Here is a 20,897-nt window from a genome sequence, read left to right on the forward strand (position 1 = left end):
ACAAGGAAAACAGTTTCCAACTTGGTGCAAATGCAGCTTCTTTGCTCTCATCTAGAAGTTGCTGGGTTCATTGCAAAAAAAAAAAAAAAAGGAATGAGAGAGAGGGATAGGAGACCACTATTAACCAAAGAGAAGGAAAATCACTACCACAAAGTTTTAACCCTTTCAATAAGAAAAATCATGTCAGTTGCTTCAGTTTGGGATTATAAGAATGAACATCCTTCACTAAAGAATTCTCCTTGCCACATAAAGAAGAGGGAACACTATACCCAGATGTCATCACATAGAAAATGTACAAACAGTGGATTGGCTCAGATTAACCACTGGAATTGCAGGCTTCCCATCCCCTGCTGGAGATCTGTCTTGTGACACACATTATATGCAAACTGGGAATCCAATACCCCCAAACTGCCTGTATATGCAGTTTCTCCAAATTTCTAGATTTTTGTTGAGTCCAACACATGTTGAAACTATGTGTAAGATATGAGAAGAAGAAAGCTTCCACCTTCAGAACCCACTATGATCATAGGATCATAGATTTGGAGGAAGGTGAACATGAGAGGTCAAATCCCACTCTCTCATTGTACAGATGAGATCACCCAGCTAGTAAGTTCAGAGATGAGGCCCGAGGCCAGTTCTTCCTGTTTTAAAGTCCCATTGTGTGAATGATACCATCTAGCTGCTCATTGTAGTAGCCACATGAAAAAATGAGGACAGAATTACCCAGTTATTATTATTATTAGTTGTATTATTAAAGGTGAGGACAAAACACTTTATTATTATTATCAAAGGTGATGAAAAAACACTTTATTATTGTCATTTTTAGTATTATTAAAGGTGATGACAAAATACTTTATTATTATTATTATTAAAGATGATGACAAAACACTTTATTATTATTATTAAAGATGACAACAAAACACTTTATCATTATTGTCATTATTAGTATTATTAAAAGTGATGACAAAACACTTTATTGTTATTATTATTAAAGATGATTACAAAACACCTTATTATTGTTAAAGGTGATGACAAAACACTTTATTATTATTAGTAGTAGTAGTATTAAAGGTAATGACAAAACACTTTATTAGTAGTAGTAGTAGTAAAGGTGATGACACTTTATTATTATTATTATTAGTAGTAGTAGTAGTATTAAATATGATGACAAAACACTGGGAAGCAGGAGTCTTGAGCACCAATATCTGACCTCAATGTTAGGAAGATCTGGAGTTGAGCTCCGCCTCTATCATATGTTGGTCCCATATAAGTCACTTAATCTCTTAGTTCCCTCCAGACAAAATTCTCAGTTTATAAGGCATAGAACAAGGGCTGAGAAATAGGAAAATAAATTGACAATTTAATTCAATTCAATAGACATTTATTAAGCACCTACTATGTGCCAGGCACTATCCTAAGTGCCAGGGATACAAAAAGAGGCAAAAGACAGTCCCTTTCCCGAAGGAGCTTACAATCTAATGGGAGAGATACTTCTTGGGACATCTCAGTGCTGATAAGGTTCCAACCTCTGTGAAGACCGAGTTAGCATCCTGGATGCCTTAGAATCAGCCAGAGTCAGGATAAGAAAAAGTTCTTGATCTTTAGGGGTAGAAGTGAACAGGATGGACACAGGATCTCCATGACCTCCCTTCTTCCTCATCTGCTGCCAAAGTGACTCTGGCTTGTCTTACTGTACCCCACTCCCCATCCTTCCCACAATTCTCTGTATACACCAGTTATCGAGCCAGCACAGAATAGTAGGAAAGGCCATTTTCCAAGCATATGCTTACAGAGTATTGTCCAATAGATAATTCGCCTTAAGTGCTCCGTTGTCCAACTCAGTGCATCAACTTAGAGTTTCAGCCCTTTACAAACACCTACAAAAATGAAGCTGTAGAATCACTGAAAGTGAAGAAAAGAGAGACCAAGAAGGAGAATGTTCCTGTAGAATCACTGTAGATGGATGGGGCTTCAGTTACTTTGAAAATAAGCAAAGCAGCTCAACTTCAGTTCCAATGCCTTTTTATTCCCATGATGGTATTCCCCAGGGAATCTTTAAATCATTCCACAGAGGGATAGAGTTTTTTACCTTGAGGCAGACTGGTAAATGTTTGGTAACTAGCTCTCAAAAAAAAGTGCGCCAGAACTTTAAAATTTAATGTGTCATTAATAGTTTCTCTATCAATGTCTGAAGTTTAAACAATCAGTAAAACAATAAATTGAGCTTCTAATTTCTAAGTTGTAAACCCATATTGAGAATTTAGCTGGCTCCCTCACATTCATGCTCAGATAAAGCTCATCCACGCTCTTCTTCTTTCCTTCTTCTGCTATATTTCACTGTTGAATCTCTGTACTATTCATCTAACTTTTGAACACCTTTTGTTGTGGGCTTTATGTGAGCCAAGAGTGAGGGATTATGGGGTATGGTTTGTGTACTTCAACCTTCAGTTATTGGATAAGCTTTCCAAGGCTTTAAGTAATCCCAGGGGAAAAGATTTCTTTTTTCTTAAAGGACAAATCCCCTGAACATTTCACCAGAATGTTGTCCCTTATTTAGCTGATGTCCTCTGAATCGACAGAATTTTGGAAGATGTTGGGCAATGTTTTCTCTCAAGAAGAAAGCCCTTCAAGACCAAGTGCTTAAGTCCTTAAACACTCTAACACGAAAATACACCAAATGTATATTTTACAGTTTACAAAGGAATTCCATAAGAACTCCGCAAGACAAGCTCTACAAATAGGATTCTCCCCATTTTACAGATGGATTTGCTTTAAGGTTAAAGGACTTGCTTGTCATCATAAAGCCAAAAACAAACAAAAAATAGCACAGTTTTGTATCACTTGTATCTCTTAGTTCCAAGTCTGGTGAGCTAGTGTAGATACACGTTAGTATTTTGGTGGGGTCTGATATTGAATGAGTGTGGAGGGGCACATTCTGTCCAGTAGGATCAGCCACAGCTTATTTGTGGCATACACACACACACACACACACACACACACACACACACACACACCATATACATACATACATACATACACATGAATATGTATATAGATAGAGAGATCAATTGATCTATTTCTTTATCTATGTCCTCCCATAAATCTTCCACATAGGTCCCATTCCATGGATGGCTGCCTTTTTCTAGTTCTCTTGTCATTTTATGGATACATAATAATCTATATTTGTATATTGAATTGCCTTTTCCAAAACGCTAATTTTCATAATTACGTGAGATAGTATGAATAGTTTTATTCTCACCAATCATTCATTCAGACAGAAGCAGTCCTTGCATTTAAGACCATTCTCTTTTAGGGGAACTGGATCTGTGATTTCATCACTGTGGGGTAGTTCCAATAAGGAAACTCCCTCCCCTGAGACAAATCAGTTTCTGATCCTTAACTCACATCCCCAGACACTTTTTACATTAGAAGAATCCTTCCCCCGATCATCAAAACCATGAAGAAAGTAAATGAACATTGAAGAGAACTTGAAAAGCATCACCTTCCCAGATGCAGGGAAAAGCATTGGGAACTCTTGGAAGGAGGTTAAAAAGGCAGCTAGGTGGCACAGTGGATAGTGCACTGGACTGAGTTCAAATCTGGCCTTAGACACTTAACATTTCCTTCCTAGCTGTGTGATTCTGGGCAAGTCACTTAACCCCAATTGCCTCAGCAAAAAAAAAAGTAATAATAATAATAATAATAATCTCAAATAACTATGCTCAGATTTGATCTCTGGTTCCTAAGGATTTCTAAACCAAATGTATGAAGTTGTTATTGACACATTGATGAACACATTGCTGGTGTCAATAAGGTTAGCTAGTTAGAACTAAAAGCTTAAGCTGAATTTGTTGAGAAGTGGGCAGGGGATACAGCTTGTTCACAGATAAGTAAATATAAAATCTATATATAGAGAAAGTTGGAAAAAAATTTGATTTGGGAGTATGAATAAAAGGTATAGCTTTAGTTTCTGGACTTAAAGTAACATATAGATAGTTTAAAAAAGGAGATGTTTGGGCCTCTGTAAATATGGACTAGAGCTCTGGAGGGGATTGGAAATTAAGTGTAATCCAAAACTCTTGATGCAGTTGAAAACAAAACTGTACTGATACTTTTAGGACACCATAAATAGATTTGAGAATTATCATTGTGCCCTACACATAATAGAAAATATTTGTTGAATTGTTTTAGATAGATAATATAGACTAAAATAGATAATTGTATTTATGAGGACAGAGATGACCCTTCAGTTTCCCCCCAAAAAGAGAATGTAAATATAAAAATTATAGAGCCAGGGCCCAAGTTTTTATTGATGCCTTTGATAGAGGTGAGAGAAGAAAGATGAGAGAAGAAAGAGGAGTCATCAACAAAAGACACAGAAAGTGGGCAAGCAGAGAAGTAGGGGAACCAAGGAAGTGTTAGACATGGGAACCAATAAACCAATCAGTCATCCATCCACAAACAGTTACCACTGGCTTGTATTGTGTCAGAAACTGTGGCTGTGAAAATTAAAATGAAACAGTTCCTGCCCTCCAGAAGCTTATACTCTTTCAGGGAGACAACATGTACATAAATAAAACAAGTGTCAATATAGACGCATGGGGACAGCAGATGGAAGGGCCAAGCAGGCTCTTTTGGCTAAATTGTTGAATGCACAATGGGAACAATGGCCCCAAAGATAGGTTGGAGCCAGATTGTGAAGGACCTTACACACCAAACCAAGAAAGTCAAAGGAGAAGAAAGTTTCAAGACAAAGTATTGAAATATTAATGAGAATTTAGGGGAAAAATTGCTTAAATGGTCCAAGGGTGTCTCTGGTCTTCTCTAGCCTAGCTGGAATGCTGAATAAAGATTAAGGATATTCTTCTAACATGTATCTTGATTTCAGTGTATGGAGACCAAAATTCTACAACAGAAATCAGGAATAATAAGCAACAATGGGGCTGATGAAAACACCCTCCCTCGGCTGGCTGCTACGATCATTTCTCTGTCCCTTCAAGGAGTCTGTCTGGGCCAAAGAAGCTTGCCCTCCCCTGATTATTTTATGGAATACATTTTCAGTTCTCTGAACAGTACCAGCACTCTCCACCTACCAGGTAGGGATGCTTAATTAGAATTTCACTTCTGTATCCTTCCCACTATGGAAACCAGGCTGACTAAGCAAAGCATAAAGGTGGTTAGTGAATTACTTCAATTAGGGCTGAGTCACTACTTTATTCTTTAATAAGCAAAAGACATGCGAAAAGGGTTACAGAGCAAGCACTGGCCTGATCCCAGAGCTGAGTCGTTCTTGAGTATTAAACACAATGTGGTATGAATGTTGACTGGAGATGGAAACCAAAGATTCTTCCACAACTGTTCGCTGAGTACTCCAAGATGCCTGGCATTGTGCCACAGCTTTGGTCAGTTGTGGTCCTTGTGTTTAAAAAGTTTGCAAGCAGCAGCATACTCTGGAGAAAGAAAGTTTGCCAGGGTATCAGACACGTGGCCCATGGGCCATACGGAACACACAGGGCTCCTGAGGGCGGCCTGAACCAGATGGAAATGCAGGATCTATCTGATTTTAATGTATTGATATATTAATAAAAAAAAAGAAAAAATAGACACATATGGTTTTCTAAGTTAATATGTAGCCTGCAAGAAACCTTACACTGTCCTGGAACATTTTAGACAGCCATAGAGTTTTGCACATTGGAGGGATCTTAGGGACCATCTGATCCAAATCTTTATTTTATATATAAGAAAACAGATAGGTCGCATTGGAATTAGTGAAACGCACAACAAGGACCTCCTTACATAGTAAATACGTAATAAATACGTAATAACAGTGATAGTCGTCTGTTCTTCAGCAGAGCCAGTTCCAAAGGGAAGGGAAAGGGAAAAGGAACAAGTATTTATTTGGAATGTATTATATGCTGGACACTGCTAAGCACTTTCCAAATATTATTTCATTTGATCTTAATCACAGCCCTTTAAGGTAAGTCCTGTTTTGCACTTATCTTACTTCCATTTTGCACTTGAGGAAATTGAGATAAACAAAAATGACTTGACCAGACAAGTAACACAAGTGATAAATGTTTAAGGCTGGATTTGAACTTGGGTCTTTCTTATTACACACTATGCACCTAGCTGCCTACATTCAGTGAGAAAGGCATCTGATCTGGAGTTGGGAACTTGGGTTCCAGTCACTCATTGGCTATGTAGTTTAGAAAAATCACATCACCTCTCTGAGACTGCTGCCTCATCTCTGACATGGAAATTATATTTATGGGACATATAGTATTTTATAATATGAAGCCAAATGATATTATAAATGTAAAAAGAGCTTTGTGATCCAGGGAGTCTTGGAGACTACAATTAATATTTCCTGAAAGGGGATTGGTAGAATTGAGAATGTCTTCCTCAAGGAAGTGCCATCTGGGTGAGACTTTGGAGGATGGAATTTAGCAGGAGAAGAGAAGAAGGGTGGTCATTGACAGGGTGGGTATAGGAAAGGACATGGAAACATGAGATCTTTGAACATGATCAGAACATTCAGAATAGTTCAGTTTGTCTAAGACATGGAATCTGTCAAGGGAACGAATATAAGATAAACCTTAAAAAGTAGAATATTGCTGAATTATGAAGCACCTTAAATTACTGCAAAAGGAGTTTGCCTATCTAGGGGAAGGAGTGAGGAGAAGGGGGGGAAAAGTTGGAACAGAAGGTTTTGCAAGGGTCAATGTTGAAAAATTACCCATGTATATGTTTTATATATAAAAAGCTATAATAAAAAATAAAATTTAATTTAAAAAAATAAAATAAAATACCCAATAAAAAAGGAGTTTGGCTATTATTCAAGAGAGCCTAGAATGTCTTTGACTATGTTTAAGCAGGGGACCTATACCAGACCAGTGAGCAAAGACAATTCTGGCAGCGATGTGAAGAATGGATAGGAAACTCCTCTGTAAGGAACTAGTATGTATTTAAGGTTAGATTTGAATTTAGATCTTCTTCACTCTAGGCTCATTCCTCTATTCATGTGCCAGCTGGGTTGGTCTCACGCTACAACTGAAAAGTTAGAAGGAGCGGAGGAAGAAAGTTTAAGGAGCTTGTAATGAGGTCAGATGGTCTCAGTGTTCTCAGTGAATAGGTTAGACCATATGGAATGTGTGTGTGCTAAGGAAGTGGGGGAGTGATAGTTGTGTATGTAGAATATGGAAGAACTGTTATTAGAGGTAAAAAGAAGAAAATTCAGGGAATTGTTATCAGGAAAAGTAGAAAGAGATGGTCAGTCAATTATTAAGTACTTCGTAAGTGTCAGGTACTGTGCAAAGAACTGGGGATACAAAAAAGACAGAATTTGCCCATAAGGAGCTCATAGTTTAGTGATAGAGATGACAAACATACATGCAAACATTCTATGTATAGGATAAATACAAGAGGAAAGGCAAGAGGAATGAGAGGTTGGGAAAGGCTTTCTGTAGATAGATGGGCTTTTAATTCAATATTAAGTTTAAAAATATATATATTTATTATATTAATTAAAATATCTTAAAAGGGACATTTAAAAAGCCAAGGAAGTGGATATGAGAATAGAGAGCACTGCAAGCATGAAATGGAAGATGGAGTTTGAAGTAGGAAGTTTATTGAGTGGCAACAAGGGCTCAATGGAGGTAGGAGGTATTTTCCAACTCTCAAATTCTGTAAGCCCATCATTCTGTGAGGCTCTGTGCCATTCATTTATATGAGTGAAATCAGCTTGATTTTCCCCAGTGATGCTCGGTAACCCAGAGACAAACAGAGGAATCAGGTGTCAGGTTTATCCAGGAGGAAAGATCCACAGGTTGAGTTTGGGGGAAAGGAATGGAGAGTTGATCACTATTATTGTCTTTCATTCTCAAAGTGGGCCATGATTTCAGGGAAGTGATACCTCAACATGCAAGTGAATTGGATTTAAGTGAGGGAAGGCTGTGTAAGATCACAAGCCTCACTTTATCTTCTGGAACCATTGACAAGCTATTGATCAGAACAACTGGAGAGGAAAAGAAGTAGCAGCATGAATCACGGATAGCCTCAGGCAGTTCAGTCACAAAAAGCAGGAAACAGAATGACAGAGTGAACAAATAAGGGTTTTAAAAGGTTGGAAGAGACATGGACATATTTATAAGAAGCAGGGAAGCTACCAGTAGACAGGCAGAGATTGAACCTAAGTGAGAGAGTGGGGATGATAAGCAATGATAAGCAATTTTCTGGAGAAGATGGGATGGAATGGAATAATCTGTGAATGTAGGCTTGCCTTAGCAAATAGTCATGCAGGAGGAAGAAGCACCAGCAGGCATCTAAGTGATGGAGATGAGTAGAAAGGAAATGGAAGCTCTTGGCTAATAGTCTCATTTTTTTCAGTGAAATATGAAACAAGATTCTCTTCTGAGAGGGTTGGGGATGAGAAAGAACCATAGGGGGTTTGAAGACAGATGAAAAGGTTTGTAAAAAGCTGCTCAGGTGTACGACATAGTGAAAGCTTTTAGGGAGATGTAAAGGGAGAATCTAGTTGAGATTATGTAACATTTGTAGTGGACCCAGTCAGCATGGTTTGAAAGCTGGGTTGAAAAACCCAGCTGTTTAAGTTTTTTGCAGATTTGGCTAACTTGAATTTCTCATTCTTAGCTATATGCATGTATTTTAAAATGCACTTAATAACAATCTGGCACTTAAAAAAATCCAAATGGTAGGAAAGGAAATGGCAAATACCCAATATTATTATATAACATGTACTTGTTAAAACTTTTAAAATTTTAAGTACATTTTGATTTACAAGGAAGACAAATGAATATGTGGGTGTTTAAGCCATTGACTAAGAGTATAATCAAACTAGATTTCCATTATGTTTAATACTTTCTAGTGATTAAAAAATATGAACTCCAGAGAAGAAGTAGCCAAAAGAATCTATGCATTAAAGTTCTTATCTCAGGTTACCCATACTATGAGGCATATAGGTGGCACAGTCTCAGAGACCTGAGTACAAATTTTACCTCAGATATTTACGAACAATGTAATTATGAGTAAGTCACATAACCTCTGTCTGCCATAGTTTCCTCATCTATAAAATGAGATTAATAATAAAACCTACTACCTTGGGTTATTGTGATGATAAAATGAAATAATTTTGGCTTTTAAAAATTAAAGCATAATATATGTAATTATTATAATAGCTATTAGCCAGTATCATCTTGGAGTAGGGCTATCCCTCAGTACAAATTATAATGTGTTTGTCCTGTAACAATTCTATGTATTTTCTTCTTTTTACCAAGTTATTCTTTTATTCAAAACAGCACTTCTTTTGTTTCCCTACTGACTCTCATCTCCAGTTATCAAAGCTTGCTTTCTATTGGAAAGAAAATAATCCAATAACCTAACTCATCCCAAGTTAGAGTCAAGGGAACTGAGTTCAAATTCCAGATGTACCATCTGGATCAATGTGACTTTGAATACCAGAGCCTTATTTTTTCTTCTCTGAAATGAGAAATGTTGGACTAGGTGATCACTAAGGTCTCATATGTCTCTACATCTGTGATCTATGATCATTTTATATGGGGTGATCAGGGAGGACCAGAACCTCTGGGATTATGATTTTCCAAGCCCTTCTCAGGGCATCTCATCTATCTTTTGGGTCCATATTTCATCCAACTCTCATCTATGACTCCAAGAAGCTACAGTGTGCTCAGTGACCATAGCCTAGTAAGACCATCTTGGCAGATGGGCTAAACCAACTTGAAGATAATCAACAAGCCTCACATCCATCATGAGCTGATATGATGTCTTCCCAATGCATGTGAAGGCTTTGCCCAATTAAAATGGGTGTGTGAGAACAGTTTGTTCTAATGGCCAGGAAGGCAGCAGAAGCAGCAACTATGGAGTGCTTAGAGTTTAGCCAGTGGATATGCTGAGGTCATCTACTGCATTGTGGGCAATTGCCACTTGTCCTCCCCTATATCCCATTACTGGACTTCACTACCTCAGGAGTGAGGACGTGAGTTTATATAGTTCTCACTTAAATCCAATTCCACAGAAATCAAAATATCATCCATGATGACATTGATCCCTTTAAAAATGAAGGACAAACGTCATCAATGATAACATGCAGAAGTTAATTATGCCATGTGATTTCATTTTAATATTCAATATTTGGTGTCTAGGGCAGATTTTAATGAAGAGGTATGACCCCCTAAGGGTACAATTTGATGTTCTACAATATACGGGTGAGAGGAATGTTTGGGTCAGAAGGTGCTATCTGGTAAAGCTCCTAAAGACTAGAGTGGGAAGGGACATTAGAAATGTCCTACAAGACTGTCATTTTGCAAATGAAGAAAATGAGACGCAGAGAAATTTAGCATCTCCCCAAGATTATAGAGTTAGCAAACAGCACAGTCTTTATTTGAATCTTGTATTTTGACTCCAAATCAAAATTCTCGCCTCTTCTCTCTTAAATGAGTAAGCCTTCAGATGACATAGTTTCCCATGTGAGATAATAGGTTCATAGTAATTGGAATCTTAAGAAAATTATGCTTTCTAAAAGGAAATTGTGACTATTATATGACTATTGCTTTTCCTCACACCATGTACATTACTGCAATATATGTTCATGATTCCTGACTTTCATTTCCCTAAAGATGGTCTAATACACACTAATTTCACTTTGCTTATCTCTCCCCAGCCAGCAACAGAGATGCACAATTTAAAAAATTTTCTTTGCTCTTACTTTTTTTGGGGGGAAAAAAACCCAACAACTCTGCTCCAAGGAAAGGATCATTTGTGTTTGTTGGTTGGCCACTTACTATTTATACATGTCTAGGCTGATTAATTTTGCGGCCTCAAAACACTAGAGAGACCTAGTTCTAGATTTTCCCCTTCTGGTAATATTCTGATAATATAAGTAATTTTCAGAAATCTGTCATTCCACAAAAAAGGTAAGCTTATTTGAAAATGATCAAAACTGATGTGCCTATGAATGCTTGACATCAGTTTACACTGTTCAAATGACTATATACTGGCAAAATGGCCTTTTCCCTAGGTATAGCTATCATTTATGTTCGCAATAACTATTTAGAACACCATTGGTCAAGCAGGATCCATGTAAATATTCTGATTTTGTACCATTGGTAGATATACTTTAGGGCTAGATTGCTGTATGTTGCTATGTGCTTTTATTGAAAGAACAGATCAATATAATTGCTAGGCTGTTTGATAATGGTCTTTAAAAAAAAGTTCAGGGAGAATAGAAAAAAAGATATGAAAGAAATGGAAAAGAGTTAATGTTCTAATTTTTAAAAAATGAAAATGAATAGTCAATTAATGATGGTCAATGACTTGGCTTTAAATCCTAGGATGTATTATTAAAGGGATGGTTAATAAGCATCTAAAAAAGGAAGAGGAAAAGCATGGTTTTCTTGTCTGCCATGACAGAATAATTTCATTTTTACAAGTTAATTAGACAGATTGATCAGGAGAATGCTTCAACTGAGGTTTGCCTAGGTTTTCATGAAGCATTTTAGATTACCTCTCATATTATTTTAGTAGAACACATAGGAAGTTGTGTGCTCTTACATCAGGAATAAGCAAACTGTGGCTCAAGGGCCCAGTCTATGAATCATTTTTTATACAACCCAAGGACTAAGAATGGAAACCAGATTTGACTCTCAGACTGTGGTTTGCTGATCCCTTGGGCCACATAATTGTGTAGTCCGAAAGATTCAGAATGGTAGACTAGTAAGACTCAAAGAGTTATCATGGTTAGAGATTTACTGAGATATGTGTTCCATGGAGATGCGCTCAACCTCCTGTTGTCTGATATTTTTTCCAATGATTTGTATAAAGGCATAGATAGGATATTATGTCATCATAAATAAATTATGGCCTTGGAGTTTGTTAGAACAAGTGTCAAGTCTTACTTTGGACACGTACTGATTCTTGGACACTGGACAAGTAATTTAATTTTTCAATGTCCCAGACAACTTTTTAACACTATAATTGTATATTAAAAGTTCTGAATCAGGTATGGGTTATGTTAGGGATTGTTGCTGTCATCTCAGAATCTCTCCTGGGGCTAGCAGATGTCTCTTATTTATCTCCTAGGCTCACAGTTTGTGATTTTTCACTTGTATCTAATGTTATTTATAAAATGTCCCCTGAGCAGTGGTTACCAATCTACCAATACAAAAAGATCATAGGATTTAGAGTTAGAATCTAACCCAGAACTCCCATTATTATAGATGAAAAGATTGAAACCAAAAAAAAAGCATTGAACTTGTCAAAGATTCACAAAATAGCAGGTTCAAGATTTGAACACAAGGCCCTGTGATTATACACCCTGTCTTTTTTCTGTAGATTAAAAGTATTTTTACTCTGACATCAGTTTTTCTGTGACATTTCTAGAAATAGACCAGCTTCTCAATGTTCTTTGGACCCAAATTCCATGCAACAAAAGAGAACAAATATTCCCACACAAAAGGAGATGGAAAAACTTTACCATCCAAGACTGGGCCTATCTCAATCTTTCAACTTCTGCTGGGTTGGACGGAGACTCACATGACAATATTGAAACCTGGGACCAGGTATAAATTTTGTTATTCTTATCCCCAATGACTATCAATGAAGAGAAATTACATGGGCAAGTCAAGGGACCGGGATGGGAGGGAGGGAGAAGGAAAATTTAAGGGTAATTATTACATTTTCTTTCTTAAAAAAAACAAACTATACAAATGGCACAAGGACACATGACCAATCTTGGCAAAATTAAGAATGATTTATTTTCCCCACCTGATTTCTCTCTGCAGACTTAGGTTATTAGGAAAATCATGTGCATAGTTTCTTTTGGGCCAATATGTACACCTGTTATTATCTGCACCAGAGCACATGGCAACAGAAAAAATGATGGATTTGGAGACAGATTTGAAAGCCCCTTCTTCTCTGTACCATTTATATCTGACCGTGGGCAAAAAAATCACTTCACTTTTATGGGTCCCAATTTCCTCATCTATAAAATTAGAGGGTAGGACTGGAAGGCTTCTAACATCCCTTCTAGCTCTAAAAATGTATGATTTAAGTCAGAAATTTTAATGGACCCTAAAGCAACATCAAACATTTCTCCTTTAAATCTGATTTTTTTTAATGATTTGGTTCTAGTTCAAGAGCTCTTAATTTTCTGTGAATTATGGATCCCTTTGGCAGTCTACTTAAGCCCATGGACCCCTTTCCAGAATAATGTCTATTTCCCACATTCATGACTGAAAGGGATGATGAGACTAGTGAAAATAAGGAAGCAATTTCCCCTCCCCAATGGATCTAGTGATGTGCTGGAATCCAATTGTTAAATTTTCAGTGGATTTATACTTCAGTTATCAAGAAATGCTACAAATCAAGATGACTTATTGTTTTGTTAATGGTCTAGATCTAAGAAAGTGATGGACAAAATGATAATATAGATTAAATTGAAATGTGTTGTATGCATATTGGATTTTTTGAGACTCAGTTGTTAAATATTTATGTTTACTGTGTTATGGACCGAAGGGGAAGAATTTTTGTTCTAGTTTACAATTATGCTTCAGAGATAATCCTTATGAGAGAATTCAGTTAGCCTTCCGTCCAATATTTTGTGAGAGGGAGGCATCTGTTTATGCTTCCACCAAAGTCTTCCTCTACTGTTTACCCAGTGCATGGAAGTGACCTTGTGTTCTTGCAGGCTGTGCCAATGGAACTGAAAGTCTAGTAGGTATTACCAGACTGGGAAAACTTTCAGTCAAAGCCTACTGCAAGACTGTGGCCATTGTTGCAAGTGTAGCTTAATTAAGTTTGGAAAAGCACATCATCACTTTGGCCAAGACATGATAAATTTGTTTTTAGCCAGAGCAGCTCTATGATACTAAGAGTGATCACCACCTACACCAGTGGAGGAAAGATCCATGAAATACTGGGGTGAGGCACCGTGAGTTCTATTGCATAGAAAGAACCATGGATCCAGTTGATGCTTGGGCCAAATGCACTATGATCTTGTGGTCCAATGTTAATAGAACATATACAGTGACAGAGGGCATTCTAAATGGCTTTGCCACATGAAGACATAAGACAGCAAGATTTTCTACATTCTTGTTTAGAAGACTTTCCTGTACCTACCAAGGATCAAAACCAATTTGCTTGATGACTTTCCTATTTGTGTAGAAATCAGAGGTTGTTTTATAATGTTTATAGTCTCTAAGGAATGAGAGACTCTAAAGAAAATCTCTTTAAATATATACACATATACATATATGTGATTTTCTATATTTATATACTAGAAATATACGTGTTACCTGTGTATGTATGTGTATAGGTATGTGTGCATATATATAATATACATATATTTAATGATATATGGAGAGACAGAAAGAGTAAGAGAAAAAGAGAGGGGGGGAAGAGAAAGGGGAGAAGAGGAAGAAAGAAAGGGAGGGACAGAAGGAAGAAGAGAATGTGAAAGGAAGAGGGAGAGAGATGGAGAAAAAGGAGGGAGGAAGAAGGAGAGAAAAGAGGGGGTTAGGAAGGAAGGAGAGACAGACAAAGGTTATGTACATTATGTGAAGCCAGAAGTATCTGAGCTGAGATCCTGCTCTAATGCCCACTAGCTCTGAAGCTTTTGGCAAAGCAATTCACTTCTTAGTGCTCTAGGCAGCTCTCTATGACTATAATTTGCAGATAAGGTGCTGACCTGTGTTGGTAGAATATGTTTACATACCTGGGACTTCCCATACCAGCAATATCACAGGTATAATAGTTATTCTTATTTATATGATTTAGTATTGAGTGTTGTTTTCACTAGGGAAATTTATTAAGATATAAAGAACCTTATGTCTTCTGTTTTTCCTTTTTTCCCTCTGAATTGAGCCTTGACTAGTAAAAAGAGACTGTCAGAGAGCCATAGAGACTTGGGTCACTTCTAGTTTTGAACACCCCTAGGCAAAATTGCTTTTAAAATATAGCTATGAAAAAAAATTGAACCAGGTACCAAAACCATATTGTGTCCATTCACGTACAAAATGAAATTGGGTACCAAAACCACATTGTATATATATATGCATGAATGTATGCATGTATGTGTGTAGCTATGAAAAATGAGATTGTTACAAAACCATATTGTATGTATGTACATATGTATGTAGCTATGAAAAGGAAATAGTATATGTATGTATCATGTGTTTTGCATTTATGTAAATATGTAGCTATCTACATGTACTTTATGATTTAGAGATTTTATACATATATTACAGAATAAACATACACATGCATGTATACATATATCCATAACTATATAACTATATATATAAAACTCTTTATATAATTATATATAACTCTCTCTACACAATCACACACACACACACACACACACACACACACACACACACACACACACTTGACCCAGACCCGTGATTTCAGCAGTTTGTAGAGTTCCAAAAATTTCTTTTGTCGATACTACTGGCACATTGACCATTCCAGCTTAGAAAGGGACCTACAACATTGAGAAATTAAGTGATTTGTCCAGGTTTATACAACCAGTCTGTGTAAAAGGCTAGACTTGAATCTTGGACTATCTTGTTCTGAGACTAGCTTTGTTGCCAATAAGATATGCTCATCCACATACAGACATATACATACATACATACATGTTCCTCTAGCTTTTTTCTGTGTAAATCTACTTATTTTTAAGAAAAAAAGCTAACTTTTGTAATATAAACACTGATATTAAAAATTCATTTAAGTAGCTTAAGAAAGCATTTATTTAGCACCTACTGTGTGCCAGGGACTGGGCTAAACTCTGGGGAAACAAAAACAAGAACAAAATAGTCCTAGTCCTCAGAGAGCTTACATTCTTTCAGGGGAAGAGTGTGAATGGGATATATTATTAATACAAATGAGTGAATGATGTAAAATAATTCAAGGAGGAGAGTGTTGTTACCTCCTGGAATATGTAACAAAGTATATCTATTATTGTAGACTAATTCTACTTGGAAGAATAAGTCACTTAACAAGTCTTTCTAAATACAGGAAGAAAACCAGTTTTTCTAACCCTAAATCTTGTAAACTGCTTGTGCTGAACAACCAATGAAACTCCAAAATCAAGACCTTTTTCTGTGAAATGAATACCCAGTGTCTGTATACCAAGGAAATCATGAAGAAGGGAAAATATGCAAAAATATTTGTAGCAGCTCTTTTTGTGGTAGCAAAGAATTGGAAAATGAGTAAATGCCCATCAGTTGGAGAAGGGGGTGAACAAGTTGTGATATATGAAGGTAATGGAATATTAGTGTTCTATAAAAATGAACAAGCTGATTTTAGAAAGGCCTGGAAAAATTATGAGAACTGATACTAAGGGAAACAAGCAGAACCAGGAATACATTGTATACAGTAATAGCAAGAATGTGTGATGATTAGCTATGAAGCACTTGGTTCTTCTCAGTGGTTCAGTAATCCAAAGCAATCCTAATAGACTTTGGATAGAAATTGCTATCTGCATCCAGAAAAAGAACTAAGGAGACTGAATATAAATCAACACATGCTATATTCATTTGTTTTTCTGGTTTTTTTAAAAAATCTCTCCCATGGTTTTTCCCTTTTGCTCTGACTTTTTTTTCTCCCAACATGATTCATAAAGCAATGTGCATTAAAAATAAATAAATTTATTAGGAAAAAAAAATCCAAGTAACTGAAGGAATATATATATATAAAAAGAAATGAGTACCCAGTGCTTTCATCCAGGTAAATCCTAGTGCAGATGCTCTGGTTGGATTTTTTAAAATCTGATGTCCCCATTCCATGAACAAAATACTAGACTGAAATAAAACCTCACTATTCTGAAATAAAACCTCACTATTCCTATACTCTCTGGGCCTTCGCTGAGAACACTCTTCCTTTTGCGAATAGGTCAATATCAAAAAACTTTATTGCATGAAGGAAAAAAAAAAAAACACCAAAATCTTCTTAGCTCTACATAAGTGAATCAAGATGGGAAGGTGTCTGATTTATCCATGCCTACAATCAATGCTCTGGCAATTCACAAGTGGTCAGTGTATCATCTCTACCTGGCACAGCATACAAACTCTCTTGTCCCATAGCCCAAGCAGCCCTCCAAGAGCTCCTTCTGATTGGCTCTGAAAAGCCTAGAATTAGAAGGCAATCTCTGAGCAGCCTGCCAATTTGTATTAGAATATAAGGATCCAACTCTTGCACAGAAAGCAGCAAACCTAAGCCTGGCGTATGCGTGTCTTTTGAAGTTTCTCGTAAAATTTCACATGGAATAGAACTTCATATGGAATCCTTCACATTCAGTATTCCAAAAGAGGTCTGGTTTCATCCAGTGCTCAGAAATAGTCTGATACAATAAACAGAGAGCTGGGCTTGGACTCAGGAAGGTCTTGCTTTGAATCTTGTTTTTGACTCTAATATGGAACTGGAGACAAGTTATTTAAGTTTCTGCAAATGGAGATAATAACACACATGATATCTTCTCACAGATAGGATGGGAAACTCAAATGGGGTAGCATCTACAAGATGTCCCCAAAGTCAGAATGCAGCTTTAAGTTATTAAAATTTAATGCTAAACGAAGACTACAGCCACGACAATCCAGCAGATAGTTACCCAACTATTTCACCAGTGGGTCGATTACATGCAGATTCAGAGTGTATCCATAAGTGCAAAGAACAAATGGAATATCTGAAAGTCCTCGATGTTCATTTTTAAGCTTTAATCTACACTGACTTTTGAGACACCTTGTACCAGGTACTTGATGAATCCTAAAGTACTATCTAATTGTCAGCTATTATTATCCATATATGTATTCCATCTTCCTATGTATATCACAGCTTTCCACACTTTTCATGAATGCTGTAACAAAGAAAAAAAAAAATCCAACTTTCTGTTGATGAGCAGGTCTGAACTAGCTAGGCTGATTTTCTGATAAAAAGATATGTACTCAAGCTGGCACTCTGTTAGTATAGTCTTTGTGAAGTCAGGATCATCTCCATGCCATAATGGAATATCCAAGTGGAAGTTCCTATGGAATAAGGAAATTCTAACAATATGCATTTGAATTAAGATAGTAGAAGATTATTATATTTCAGTGCTGAGTGTGTTTGGAGAGACTCTCAGGATCCCCCCAGGACAGAGGAAAATTATAAAAGGGTAGTAAGAGCTATTTAGATATGTCAAAAATTAGGTTGGGATTTGTGAGTGTGCTTTGATATGGGCAGGAATGGTAAGGTGGGATAGAAAAGAACATGTTAGTGGGTTCAAAAGGGGTAATAGAAGCAAAGAGGCACATTTTCTTGGCTATGCATCTCCTTGTCCTAAATAGATTGGGTTGAATGATGTTGCCAAGGTCCTTGCCTAAAGTGACTGCTGCTAAGACCACACAAATATTGTATATCCCCATTTACAGAGCAGCAAAGCTGACTCTGTAATATCAGATTCTATCTGTTACTTAAATCATTTCAGTTGAACTGGTTTCCATTTCAGTGCACGGAGAAGGCTACATCTTAGCATCACTGAGTAATCTATTAAAGGACAGTTTTGCTCTTTATCATTGTCAGTTTATTCTATTTTACATTATTTACAGTTCAAAGCATTATGACTTATCTTAGTGACCTTAAATCGCATTCACGTTAGTGATGTCAAGAGATGTTGAAAACAATAGTGGCCTAAATAACTCAGACATAGTACATAAAAATGAAGGGCCCCAAATCTCAGAATAGAAGATGTATTTGGGTAAGGAAAGTTATTCTAGAACTCAGCATTGCTCTCAGGTCAACATTTTTGTTTCTTAACTGTACACTGGGCATGGATACGTGGCTTCCTGCTCCCATTTGCCTTTTCATTCCTTCTCTTGCGAGATATTTTCCATTTAGAGATTTTATCTAAAAGGATTCATCATTGAAAGTTTGTCACTCATTTTTATTTTTATCCTCATCTTTATTTTTAGTGTGTATTTATGTTCCATTAGCAACAGATGGTGTAAAAGAGAATTTTATGTAAGGTTCAATCCAAGTTAGTGCTTTTGCAATTACAAATTAACTTTCACATTTTTTCATGATCCCCTCAAAGGTTTTAGGTAAGAAATTATACATTTCTAAATAAAAGCAAATGCTTCATTATCATAATATATGGTGATGAGAAATTCATTGATTTTTTTTTAGAATTTCTTATTTTCTATAACAATGAACAAATAACAGGATTTAAAGAAGCAAAGGCTGACCTTGTAACCAATTAGAACTAAATTAAAGTCTCACATTTGAGATTTTTATGGCTAGATAACCCTGTTTCCTAATCCTTTTATACTCTATACAATTCTCAGCGACCAAGGGACAGAGAAGGAATTGACCTGCATTTGGAGACAGAATTTCCTCATCAATTTCCTTGGCATCAGTGAATTCTTAGAACCAATCTCTATCCTATAAGATAGCATTTTGACAAACAAGCCCTCAAAGTTAAAATCTTATTGCATTATAATTGAAGAGCAGAGAATTGCAAAGGTCAGCACTGCAACATTAAATATGTTGTATCATATGAATCTATTCATTCTAATGAAAGTAAATTTAAGTTCCATTCATTTATCATAAATTTATTTACAAAATGAATCAGAACTTGAAATAACTAAGATAAATTATGAAAAATTTCTTAGAAACTTTCATTGCTTATATTAGTTGCATAAGATACTCACTCTTAGACAATATTCTCCAATAATGGAGAAATGGAGCACAATCGAAGAGGATTGGCTATTAGGACATGTCATCACTGTCTAGATACTCTTTTAAAGAATTCATTCACTTATTTTAAAATTAAAATTTATTAAATTATTTTATTAGATCTATTACTTTAATTAAACATTTCCCATGTAAAAAATGATTTTAGAATAATTTTGAGTTCTAAATTCTCTTTCTCCTTCCTGTACCTCACCCCTCCTTGAGAAAGTAAGCACTTTGATTTCAATTATACAGGTGAGATTATACCACACCTATTTTAATATTAGCCATGTTGCAAAAGAAAACACAAACAAAATAAAATACTAAAAATAAAATTAGATGCTCTCTTTAAGTGGAGCTGTGTCTTGATTCTAAATAACACAGGATCTAGAAGTAGACCAGACATGCATAGGACACATGAGTAACTAATTGCCTTAAGGCAGTTAAGGGAGAACCCTTAAGTTTCAGCATCTAGGATTTTACTCCAAAGCATAGAAGGAAATATGATAGAAACCCAAGAGCACTGAAGTCAAGCTCAAACTACCAGCTTTTGGGAGCTTTACTTGGTAGTTTACTCCCATATTCTCCGACAAAGTAGAAAATAAATCTCACAAAAGATAAACTAGTCTGACAGTTATAAACTATCACTAAAGTCAGTGAGAGCCCATTTCCAAAATATATAGAGAACTGACCCTAATCTATAAGAAATCAAACCATTCTCCAATTGATAAATGGTCAAAGGATATGAACAGACAATTCTCAGACGAAGAAATTGAAACTATTTATAGACATATGAAAATATGCTCCAAATCATTATTAATCAGAGAAATGCAAACTAAGACAACTCTGAGATACCACTACACACCTGTCAGATTGGCTAGAATGACAGGGAAAGATAATGAGGAATGTTGGAGGGGATGTGGGAAAACAGGGACACTGATACATTGTTGGTGGAATTGTGAACACATCCAGCCATTCTGGAGAGCAATTTGGAACTATGCTCAAAAAGTTATCAAGCTGTGCATACCCTTTGATCCAGCAGTGTTTCTACTGGGCTTATACCCCAAAGAGATACTAAAGAAAGGAAAGGGACCTGTATGTGCCAAAATGTTTGTGGCAGCCCTGTTTGTAGTGGCTAGAAGCTGGAAAATGAA

General features: G+C 36.3%; 1 protein-coding gene across 3 annotated transcripts in view; it reads left to right on the forward strand.

Moving 5' to 3' along the window:
* SLC39A12 (solute carrier family 39 member 12) overlaps window positions 1-20,897 on the forward strand; it is a 104,218-nt gene that overhangs the window by 16,342 nt on the left and 66,979 nt on the right. For all 3 annotated transcript variants that reach the window (XM_052000793.1, XM_052000792.1, XM_052000795.1), the window contains exons 4-5: window positions 4,889-5,096; window positions 12,415-12,593. In XM_052000793.1, the coding sequence (XP_051856753.1) occupies window positions 4,889-5,096; window positions 12,415-12,593 (387 nt within the window). The remainder of the gene's footprint in view (window positions 1-4,888; window positions 5,097-12,414; window positions 12,594-20,897) is intronic.

Source organism: Antechinus flavipes, chromosome 5, assembly GCF_016432865.1.
Source record: "Antechinus flavipes isolate AdamAnt ecotype Samford, QLD, Australia chromosome 5, AdamAnt_v2, whole genome shotgun sequence".
NCBI lineage: Eukaryota > Metazoa > Chordata > Mammalia > Dasyuromorphia > Dasyuridae > Antechinus > Antechinus flavipes.